The sequence below is a fragment of the Triticum dicoccoides genome, chromosome 7B, assembly GCF_002162155.2.
Source record: "Triticum dicoccoides isolate Atlit2015 ecotype Zavitan chromosome 7B, WEW_v2.0, whole genome shotgun sequence".
NCBI lineage: Eukaryota > Viridiplantae > Streptophyta > Magnoliopsida > Poales > Poaceae > Triticum > Triticum dicoccoides.
This window is the reverse complement of record NC_041393.1, coordinates 88,958,400-88,969,472: the sequence shown is the minus strand read 5'-3', so window position 1 is coordinate 88,969,472 and position 11,073 is coordinate 88,958,400. Positions and strand designations below refer to the sequence as shown.

At 48.1% G+C, this 11,073-nt stretch overlaps 1 protein-coding gene and 2 non-coding genes across 4 annotated transcripts; 1 reads left to right on the top strand and 2 right to left on the bottom strand.

Moving 5' to 3' along the window:
- Window positions 1–3,812: 3,812 nt before the first annotated feature.
- On the bottom strand, window positions 3,813–3,894 carry TRNAS-GCU. Its single transcript has one exon. It is a non-coding gene; the product is annotated as a tRNA-Ser (tRNA).
- Window positions 3,895–3,992: 98 nt separating this feature from the next.
- On the bottom strand, window positions 3,993–4,751 carry LOC119340764. Of its 2 annotated transcripts, XR_005164663.1 has the most exons (2): window positions 4,289–4,751; window positions 3,993–4,116 (listed from the first exon to the last, which is right to left on the bottom strand). XR_005164663.1 is itself a non-coding variant. In XM_037612685.1 (1 exon), exon 1 carries the CDS (start codon window positions 4,652–4,654, stop codon window positions 4,364–4,366), a length of 291 nt encoding a protein of 96 aa, XP_037468582.1. In that variant the 5' UTR covers window positions 4,655–4,751; the 3' UTR covers window positions 4,209–4,363. The 2 variants fall into 2 exon arrangements, 1 of the variants encoding a protein (XP_037468582.1); XM_037612685.1 differs by lacking the exon at window positions 3,993–4,116 and having other exon boundaries at window positions 4,209–4,751.
- A 2,638-nt stretch (window positions 4,752–7,389) lies between these two features.
- On the top strand, window positions 7,390–7,471 carry TRNAS-GCU. The gene has a single exon. It is a non-coding gene; the product is annotated as a tRNA-Ser (tRNA).
- The last annotated feature ends 3,602 nt before the right edge of the window (window positions 7,472–11,073 follow it).

Here is an 11,073-nt window from a genome sequence, read left to right as displayed (position 1 = left end):
TGGCGTTCTTCAATGACACGCAGGTCATACAAAATAAAGACAACTCCTATGGCTCCTGCCGGTTGTCATACTCATCGACATGCAAGTCGCGATTGCTATTACAAGAACATGATCTCATACATCACAATATATCATTCATCATTCATCACAACTTTTGGCCATATCACATCACATGACAATTGCTGCAAAAACAAGTTAGACGTCCTCTAATTGTTGTTGCATCTTTTACGTGGCTGCAATTGGGTTCTAGCAGGAACGTTTTCTTACCTACGAATAACCACAATGTGATTTTTGTCAACTTCTATTTATCCTTCATAAGGACCCTTTTCGTCGAATCCGCTCCAACTAAAGTGGGAGAGACAGACACCCGCTAGCCACCTTATGCAACTTGTGCATGTCAGTCGGTGGAACCTGTCTCACGTAAGCGTACGTGTAAGGACGGTCCGGGCCGCTTCATCCCACAATATCGCTGAAGCAAGAAAAGACTAGTAGCGGCAAGCAAGTTGACAAGATCTACGCCCACAACAAAATTGTGTTCTACTCGTGCAATAGAGAACTACGCATAGACCTAGCTCATGATGCCACAGTTGGGAAACGTTGCTGAAAATTAAAAAATTTCCTACGGTTTCACAAGATCCATCTATGAGTTCATCTAAGCAACGAGTCATGGGAGAGAGATTGCATCTACATACCACTTGTAGATCGCGTGCGGAAGCGTTCGAGAGAACGGTGATGATGGAGTCGTACTCGTCGTGATTCAAATCACCAATGACCAAGTGCCGAACGGACAACACCTCCGCGTTCAACACACGTACAGAGCGGATGACGTCTCCTCCTTCTTGATCCAGCAAGGGGGAATGAGAGGTTGATGATGATCCAGCAGCACAACGGCGTGGTGGTGGATGCAGCAGAACTCCGGCAGGGCTTCGCCAAGCTGCTGCGGGAGGAGGACGAGGTGTAGCAGGGGAGGGAGGCGCCAAGACACAAGGGGTGCGGCTGCCCTCCCCCCTGCCCTCCTTTATATAGGCCCCCAGGGGGGCGCCGGCCCTGGGAGATGCAATCTCCCAAGAGGGCAGCGGCCAGGGGGGTGGAGTGCCCCCCAAGGCAAGTGGTGCGCCCCCCACCTAGGGTTTCCAACCCTAGGCGCAGGGGGGCCCAAGGGGGGGCGCACCAGCCCACTAGGGACTGGTTCCTCTCCCACTTCAGCCCACGGGGCCTTCCGGGATAGGTGGCCCCACCCGATGGACCCCCGGGACCCTTCCGGTGGTCCCGGTACAATACCCGGTGACCCCGAAACTTTCCCGATGGCCGAAACATCACTTCCTATACATAATTCTTTACCTCCGGACCATTCCGGAACTCCTCGTGACGTCCGGGATCTCATCCGGGACTCCGAACAACATTCGGTTTGCTGCATATTCATATTCATACAACCCTAGCGTCACCGAACCTTAAGTGTGTAGACCCTACAGGTTCGGGAGACATGTAGACATGACCGAGACGGCTCTCCGGTCAATAACCAACAGCGGGATCTGGATACCCATGTTGGCTCCCACATACTCCTCAATGATCTCATCGGATGAACCATGATGTCGAGGATTCAAGCAACCCCGTATACTATTCCCTTTGTCAGACGGTATGTTACTTGCCCGAGATTCGATCGTCGGTATCCCAATACCTTGTTCAATCTCGTTACCGGCAAGTCACTTTACTCGTACCGTAATGCATGATCCCGTGACCAGACACTTGGTCACTTTGAGCTCATTATGATGATGCACTACCGAGTGGGCCCAGTGACACCTCTCCGTAATACGGAGTGACAAATCCCAGTCTCGATCTGTGTCAACCCAACAGACACTTTCGGAGATACCTGTAGTGCACCTTTATAGTCACCCAGTTACGTTGTGACGTTTGGTACACCCAAAGCACTCCTACGGTATCCAGGAGTTACACGATCTCATGGTCTAAGGAAAAGATACTTTGACATTGGAAAAGCTCTAGCAAAACGAACTACACGATCTTGTGCTATGCTTAGGATTGGGTCTTGTCCATCACATCATTCTCCTAATGATGTGATCCCGTTGTCAACGACATCTAATGTCCATAGTCAGGAAACCATGACTATCTATTGACCAACGAGCTAGTCAACTAGAGGCTTACTAGGGACGTATTTTGGTCTATGTATTCACACGTGTATTACGATTTCCGGATAATACAATTATAGCATGAATAAAAGACAATTATCAAGAAGAAGGAAATATAATAACAATCCTTTTATTATTGCCTCTAGGGCATATTTCCAACAAAAACATGGTGTGTTCCAACAAAACAGAGACACGGTTCCAGCAAAAAAAGCTATCCGTCGCCCGTGGCAGCAAAAGAACTCACCGGTACCAGCAAGAATAAACGCCGGTTGCAGCTCGTGATTTGCCGGTCGTAGCACGTTCGGGTCGCCGCCGATATTGGTTGTAGCTCATCGCGCTGTTGCTTCCAGCTTCACTGTTGACAGGTTACAACAAAAATGCTTGTCGATTGTAGCACCCGGTGGCAGCTCGCGGCCATCCTCGGTCACCGCCATCGCGCACCACCGGTTACCACTCCTGCTCGTCACCATTGTAGCATGGTCGCCGCCGGTTGAAGCACCCCAGCGTCGCGGTTAAAACACCTTCAAGCTGCAGGAATAGCAAGCTGGGGTGCCGCACGGCCTCGCGGATGGATGGGCGACCGCTCGCCGGAGCAACGAGGGGCCGGGTGGATGGCCGCCGCTCGTCGGAGCAGCGCGGGCAGGTGAATGCTGCCTGCTCGCCGCAGGAGCAGCAAGGGGTGTGCTCTGATCTGATTTGGGGGAGAAAATGTTGTGTTGACTGAGCGATGGGATAAGAAAGACGCTGTGAATGGTACGCGTGGGGGAAGACATAGCACACCCACGGCCGTATGCTGCACGCGTCGTCCGGCGCAATCGTTGGGCCGGCGCACCGGATACAACGATTTCCCATCTGATAATGTCATCACTCTTCGTAAGACTAAGTCTGTAAAAAGTTGCATGTAAGTGTAGCATTGCTCAGCCTACTAAGGATTGAGGCGGGCCCCATTATATTGGCTGTCCCTTTGCCCAAAAAAAGGGAGGCTGCATTTCGGGCCATATAGTGAAGCAATTTTGGTAAGGGAGAGCCAATATTATGTGAGAATCTTTTTGTATAAATGTCGTAGTGGTCATGCCCATATGCCAACAGATTTTCTTTTCTTTGCCGGATAATAGATCCATCTCTATGCATATTGTGCGGCAATATAGAATAGGTCTGGTGTACCCACTTTCCAAAAATTAGCAAAAAATTGTACTTCCTCCATTTTTATATACAAGACCACAAACTTAAATTACAGATATCAATGTAAAATTTAATGACTGCTTTGCAAGTCAGCTTTTCTTTTTATTTATTGGGATCATTAATACCCCACATGCATGCAAGAAAACTGAATGGAGGAAGTAGCTGACTGTCATTATGAATGCATGCATGCAATTATTAAACAGGTTGCTACTACAAGAAAATATTATTAATTTTGCCTCGATTATTGTTGGTGGCCTTGTATAGATGCAAAATGTATATTTCATAGTGACCTTGTATATAAAAATGGAGGGAGTATCTTTAAGTTGTGTAAATGCCAAAAATACATGCACATATATACCGGTTTATGTTGCAACTTTTTAATAATTATTTTTTGTCCTGATGAGTCATGTTGCAACTTTTTAATTATTATTATTTCCATCCTGATAAATCATGAGACAAATTTAGCAAAATAGGAGAAAAAATTATCGACGCCTGAGAGATTCGAACTCTCGCGGGCAGAGCCCATGTACTTAGCAGGCACACGCCTTAACCACTCGGCCAAAGCGTCGTTGCTGACAAGATTCTCACATAAGCTGATTGTCTTTCTATAAAAATTCACGTAATATTGAAACCATGCTGAACACAAAGCAACAGCTGTCGACCCCGATAAGCAGCCAGAAACAGCAGCAGATTTCGTTTGAGATAAAATCGAATCATCCATTGCACTTCAATCTACTGTACACACACAAGCTTTTTTATGCTCATCATACAATCCTTTCTTAAGAACAACCACTACGAGAACTAGGCTGTAGCCTAGTGGCATGAGAGCGCAGTGGCGTCTCCAGCAACCAGGGTTCAAGCCACGTCGGGGACGAATTTCTGGTTTCTCACAAAGGATGCTTCTTCTATATCAATAAATCATGGGTGCTAGTGCCCATGAGTTTCATCTTTTTAAGAACAACCACTACCAACGATAACTACGAACCTAAGAAAGCACGCACCATTGACTCACATTAGCTCAACACAAAGCACTTCAACTAGTCTGCCCGCCGGTCGGCATCACCGGCCTGCGGCGCCACGGAGGAGACGGCATCGTCGGGAACGCCGACGGGGACGTCGGAGAATGCCGCCAGCACGCGGCGGACGCTCATGCTCCGCATCGGCCGGAAGCTGAGCGACCTCGCCGCGCTGGCCGTGGAGAAGACGTCTGAGGACTTGCGCAGGATGAGGTAGACCAGCCCCTGCACGAACGCGAACACGGCCACCTTGGCCAGCGCGTCCCCGAGCTCCGGCGAGATCGCGGCCGCCGCCTCCACCACGTTGCCCATTCCCCAACAACTAAACCAGCTCAACTGGCCGCCGACGATGACAGTCGACGAGACTACGATCCGACACGATCGAAATGTGTAGCTTACAGTCGAAGAGAGCGTGTGCTTCTGTGTCCTGTGTGTGATTGGTCGTTGTTTATATATAGAGGTGGCCGGCATGCGGCTTGCGTCAAGTTGCTTTTCGGGCGGCGTGAGCCTTGCACGCAAGCGCGCGAAGGAGGTGGTGCAAGCCTCCACGTTTTCTTCCCACATCTGAACGACTGAACCGTATGGCCTGCCCCTGCCTTCGCTCATCATCGTGTACTCTGTGTCTGTGTCTCTGTCACATGGACCTGTGTCTGGACGAACGCTCTGAACTCCGCTTTTGGAAGCTATCGTCTCTGAGGTGGCACGCATGCCCCATGAGCAGCAGGGCCACCGGCTCCGAAGGCGCACTATCCATTTGCTTGCGGCTAAGGGCATCTCCAGCCGCGCCTCCAGGAAGGCCTTCCCAGGCGTTTTTTTCGCGCCGGCGCTGAAAAAACGGTCCAGTCGCGTCTCCAGGAGCTCGATTTTCGCCGGCTTGGGCCGAAAACAGCGCCGGCGAACCCAGCCCGAACCCGGCGCGCTGGGGGGCGCCGGGGCGAGCTGTTTTGGCGCGAAAAAGACGCGGGCCAGCCGCGTCAGCGACTCGGCGCCTCGTCTTCCCCCAACGGCCTCGGTTTCCCGCGGAGAATCAATGGCAAGGCTGCCGCCGGTCAGCCTTGCCATTGATTCCTCACGGGCGGCGCTTCACGGGGCGGCGCGTCGACGCCTCCCTTCCTGCGCACGCGTACACACGGGCGCGGCCCGGCTATAAAAGCCAGCGGCCTCCACTCGCCTGTGCCCAGACTAGTCCCCCCTCGCCGCCGTCCAATCCCTCCCTCTCCCTGCCTCTCCCGAGCGCCGCCCTCCGGCCCCTCCCTCTACCTCTCCCGAGCCCGCCCCGCCCCGCCGTTGCCATGGCAGAACGCTTCCCCGGAGACGAGGCGGCGGCCAACGACTTCGGCCGCCGTTCGCTCCGCGAACAGGAGTCCTGGCTCCTGTTCCAGGCGAACATCCCGGCGCCGCCGGACATGCGCGCCGGGCCATCGGGGTGGAGGCTCAGCACCGGGGGAGTACCCATTCCCCCGTTGCCCGACGCCGTGGCGAAGCCGAAGTACTTCGCCAAGGAGGTCGAGATCGTGCGCGCGTCCCTCACCGATGCCCAACTCTCCCTCCCCCAGTACGCCACCGACAACCACGCGGCCTGGGCGGCGTATTTCGAGCGCCGCCAGCAGCAGCGATTGGCGTCCACCAACGGCGCGCCGGTGGTCGGCGGCCGGCAGAACAGCGAGGGGCGCCACCTCTGGTGGGGCGTCCCCGGCCGCACACTCGAGGGCGTGCTCACGTACCTCGAGTGCGGCAACGACCCGCCATTGGCGTACCCCCCGGCGCAGCACCGACGCGTCGGGCCATGGGCGCCAAGGAGGTTCGGCTCCTCCTCCTCCTCTTCTTCCTCCCGATCCTCGTCGCACTCCTCCGGCACTCCGGCCCTGCTCGGCGTCAAGGCCGAGCCCGCGGCGGAGTCGCCGCTCGGCCGGCGCACTCGCAGCGCCGGCATCGTCATCAACGAGGGCGGCCGGCGCGCCTCGTCCTCGTCGGCTCCTCCGCACTTCGTCAAGCCAAAGACGGAGCTTGGGCTGGCGCCGGTGAAGACGGAGCCGGGGCTTGCGCCGGTGAAGGCGGAGTTCGACGACGACGACGCGGCCCTAGAATGGGCGCGCCAGGACTCCTTGCGATGGAGAAGGCGCGCCGGGAGAAGGTGAAGGAGCGCCAGCGCGCCGCCCTGCGCCGCTTCGAAGAGCGCCGACGCGACCGCGATGAAGACGGGGTCGACGATGACGCGCCGCCGCCAGTCCGCCATGGCGACGCCGGGTCCAGCAGGGGCGCCCGTGTCAAGGAGGAGAAGGCCGCCGACGACGACGATGGCGGCGACGACTTCAGCGCCTTTCTTTTTTAGATTAGGTTAATGTCAATGAAAATGGCGAATTTCGCCGAAATTTGTCATGTTTAGACGAAATTTATCATGTTTGGCCGAAATTTAACTAGTTTTTATCATAACTTCGCCAAACGTCTCATCTTTTTTTTTAATACGCGCCTAGGGATGGCCCTGGGGGCCGACTCGCCCCCAGGGCCATTTTTTGCGCCGACTCACCCCCAAGCGGCGCTTTTTGACACCCTCTGGGGGGCCAACGGCTGGAGATGCCCTAACCTAGATCGACTCGAAATGAAAAAAGGCAAAGCAATCGACCATTTTCGGGCGCTTTCTTGCTTGACGGGCCCTAGCTAATGGCTGGAATTAACAGGGCGGCAGCGACAGGATAACGCGAGTTCACGTGGCGGCCATGTTTTCCGCCCGAACGCGATGGTGGTGGTGGCCGGTTCTTGCAAGCCAAGCAATTGCATGCTCATCGGCGGTGCATGGCGTACAGCCCCATGCGCGCTTGCTTGGCTCGCAAGTCCATTGCTTGCTGCCACAAGGCAGCTAGCTGTAGCGTCTGCGATTTGCTCTAGCGAGTGGCGAGTCACCGGGAGTCAGGCGATGCTAGCTGCTCGTGGTTAGTTTTTGTCAATCCTCCAAGGAAAGCCATTGCTTTGCTTCCTCAGGCGTCGAAGATCAATTGACGGTCAAAGAAAACAAATGAAATTCTTAATGTGAGAATCTTAACAGCAACGACGCTTTGGCCGAGTGGTTAAGGCGTGTGCCTGCTAAGTACATGGGCTCTGCCCGCGAGAGTTCGAATCTCTCAGGCGTCGATAATTTTTTTTGTTTTGCTAAATTTGTCGCATGGCTAAATTTTGGAGAGTAGGTATACCAGACCTATTTCTATAGCACAATATGCATCGACATGGATCTATCTATTATCCCGGAAAGAAAAGAAAAACTGTTGCATATGGTGGATGCTGCCACATTTTTTAATGTAACGGAAGAAGAAATTTTGCCAAAATTGCTTTTGGAGGCCGAGCTCCATGGAGGCCTCCTTTTGCAAAATTCAAAATTCATCAAAATTTATATTTTTATATTCTAAAAAGTTCTGAAAAAATACAGATATACACATAGGTATAATGTACATGTGTCTAAATTTTTAGGACAAACTACGTTGAAATGAGGGTTGTGCAAAAAAAAATATAGGGCCTTTCAACACATGATAGTACTATTCACCTCAAACTCCACAAATTTGTCTTTTTTGTGCATATCACATTTCAAGGTATTTTCATCCTGAATTTTTACATGAATATACATTTCATCCTTGTATAGTTGCATATTTGTTTCAGATTTTTTTTTTTTGAAATCAAAAAGTTTGAATTTTGATTATTATTTTTCAAAAACAAAAGGGCTCCATGGAGCCCGGCCACCAAAACACCAGACCTATTTCTATAGCACAATATGCATCGACATGGATCTATCTATTATCCCGGAAAGAAAAGAAAAAACTGTTGCATATGGTGGATGCTGCCACATTTTTTAATGTAACGGAAGAAGAAATTTTGCCAAAATTGCTTTTGGAGGCCGAGCTCCATGGAGGCCTCCTTTTGCAAAATTCAAAATTCATCAAAATTTATATTTTTATATTCTAAAAAGTTCTGAAAAAATACAGATATACACATAGGTATAATGTACATGTGTCTAAATTTTTAGGACAAACTACGTTGAAATGAGGGTTGTGCAAAAAAAATATAGGGCCTTTCAACACATGATAGTACTATTCACCTCAAACTCCACAAATTCGTCTTTTTTGTGCATATCACATTTCAAGGTATTTTCATCCTGAATTTTTACATGAATATACATTTCATCCTTGTATAGTTGCATATTTGTTTAAGATTTTTTTTTTGAAATCAGAAAGTTTGAATTTTGATTATTATTTTTCAAAAACAAAAGGGCTCCATGGAGCCCGGCCACCAAAACACCCTGCTTCTTAATTTTGTTGCATTATGCTCACTTGCAAAATCCAAGATCGTTGAGACCCATGCCACAACTACAACCGCGACCGAACAAGTGTGCATGCTCAAGGCCGCGATGGCGGCTTCCGTCATTGAGCCGGGTGGGAGAGGTACAGAAAGGCTGCAAGGCAACCGTCACCGCCATCAGAGATATCTTCCTTCTCCTCCTCCCACGATGGCGACAACCATGAGCCATCATATGTCGTCCCATTGCATTCCTATATATATGTGTAGTTATCATAACCTATCTATATTTGTGTCGCATAGGAATCTATCTATGTCTAGGCATATGTAGTGTGTCGCATCTAGACCTTATCTATGCTATATTCGAATTTGAAGTTGGAAGTCTGAAAATTGTGCATTTCAAATGTTGTTACATTGTGTGACGTCGAAATATATAAGTTGCCGCATATTCATGTGAAATTGGAGCAATGGAGTCACATACACACAAATTACAGATAAATATGAAGAGGGAGTCTTACATAACAAATTAAAGAGAAATATGAAGAGGAGGTCATATATATACAAATTAAAAAGAAATACGAAGAGGGGGTCACATATATACAAATTAAAGAGAAATATGAAGAGGAAGTCGTATATATACACAAATTGAAGAGAAATATGAAAAGGTAGGGGGTATATGAAGGCTTTACACGTTAGATTTGGAGTTGATAAATATTTTTAAAGAGCCCCTTTGAAGCCTAAAAGGCTCAGTTTTTCCGGCATTCTACAAAAGTTGCTCCTAGACTTATTTTTACTGATTTTTTGTTTAAATGTTGCCTCATAGCTAAGATGAGTGAGAGAAAAAAATATATGGCTACATGTGTGTTGCACATGCATATTTACTACTCCCTCCATTCACAAATATAAGATGTGCTAACTTTTTGTAAAATTGAATGTATCTAGACACGTTTTAGTGTGTTTGTTTACTCATTTCAATCTGTATATAGTCCATATTGGAATATTCAAAAACATCTTATATTTGTGAATGGAGGGAGTAGTTATTATATATAAATCCTCATGGGATCTTGTGTCATGGACCATGCATGTCTATCAATTCTGTCAATGTGAGTGACCAGTACATAAGTTAGCGGCTCTATAGTTCACATTGTGAATTTTTCAGAGTGAAGTGCACTGTAGGTCCTTGAACTATTTCAGGGACACGTAGGTCCTCGAACTATGAAAAGCGTCATCTAGGTCCTCAAAGTGCAGTAAGTGTGTCATTCAGGTCCAAAATCTCCCTGACAGGCTCTAACTGGCCAGCTGGCACATAAACAGTAACCGTAACAGTACGCGGCAAACAGTCCTGAATTCCTATGCGTGATGAACAGTACACGACAAAGAATAAATATAAAAAAATATCAAAAAACTGAGATCCTCTGTCATCGAAGAGACCCTGGCGCGTGAACAGTAAAAATGTCATTAATTCAAATAAAGTTCGCGAACGATGAATTTGGAAAAATATTTGTGACTTTAATAAAATGTTCGCGAACGATGAATTTGGAAAAAAATATTCGCGACTTCAAAAAAATATTCGTGAGTTTAAAAAAAGTTCGCGAATGATGAATTTGGAAAAAATATTCATGACTTTAAAAAAATGTTCGCGAACGATGAATTTGGGAAAAATATTCGCGAGTTTAAAAAAAGTTTGCGAACGATGAATTTGGAAAAAATATTCATGACTTTGAAAAAATGTTCACGAACGATGAATTTGGAAAAAATATCCGTGACTTTAATAAAATGTTCGCGAACGATGAATTCGGAAAAAATATTTGCGACTTTAATAAAAAGTTCTCTAACATTTTTTAAAGTCAGGAATTTTTGTGGTTCGCGAACATTTTTTTCCATACCCACGAGCAATATTTGTGGTTCGCGAACATATTTTCAAATTTATTGTTTGTGAACTTTTTTAAAGTCGCGAATATTTTTCCCATATTCGCGAACATTTTTTTGAATTAATGAACATTTTTACTATTCACGCACCAGGGGTATCTTTGATGCCAAAGATTTTCAGATTTTTTTTGTTCATATTTTTTATTTTTCGCACTGTTCACCATGCCAGCTGGCCATTTAGAGGGGGTTAGTGAGATTTTGGACCTGGATGACACACTTACTGTACTTCGAGGACCTAAATGACGATTTTCATAGTTCGAGGACCTATGTGACACCCCTGAAATAGTTTAAGGACCTACAGTGCACTTCACTCAATTTTTCATTACAAAAACTTTTCAAACTATCTGGAAGAAAAATGTTATGGAGTACAAGATGGCAAGGTTCAATATATTAGGCACAGTGACGTGATTGATGATGGCACTGACTCTGCTTTTGGGGAAATAACATCAAACATCAAACGAAATGGGCTAGGCCTTTGTCGTATTATTGGGCTCAGACCAAAACGGGTACATGGAGCCATT

Excerpts from the sequence above, each read along its gene's own strand:
- LOC119340764 (XM_037612685.1), bottom strand. The coding sequence starts at position 4,654 with ATGGGCAACGTGGTGGAGGCGGCGGCCGCGATCTCGCCGGAGCTCGGG.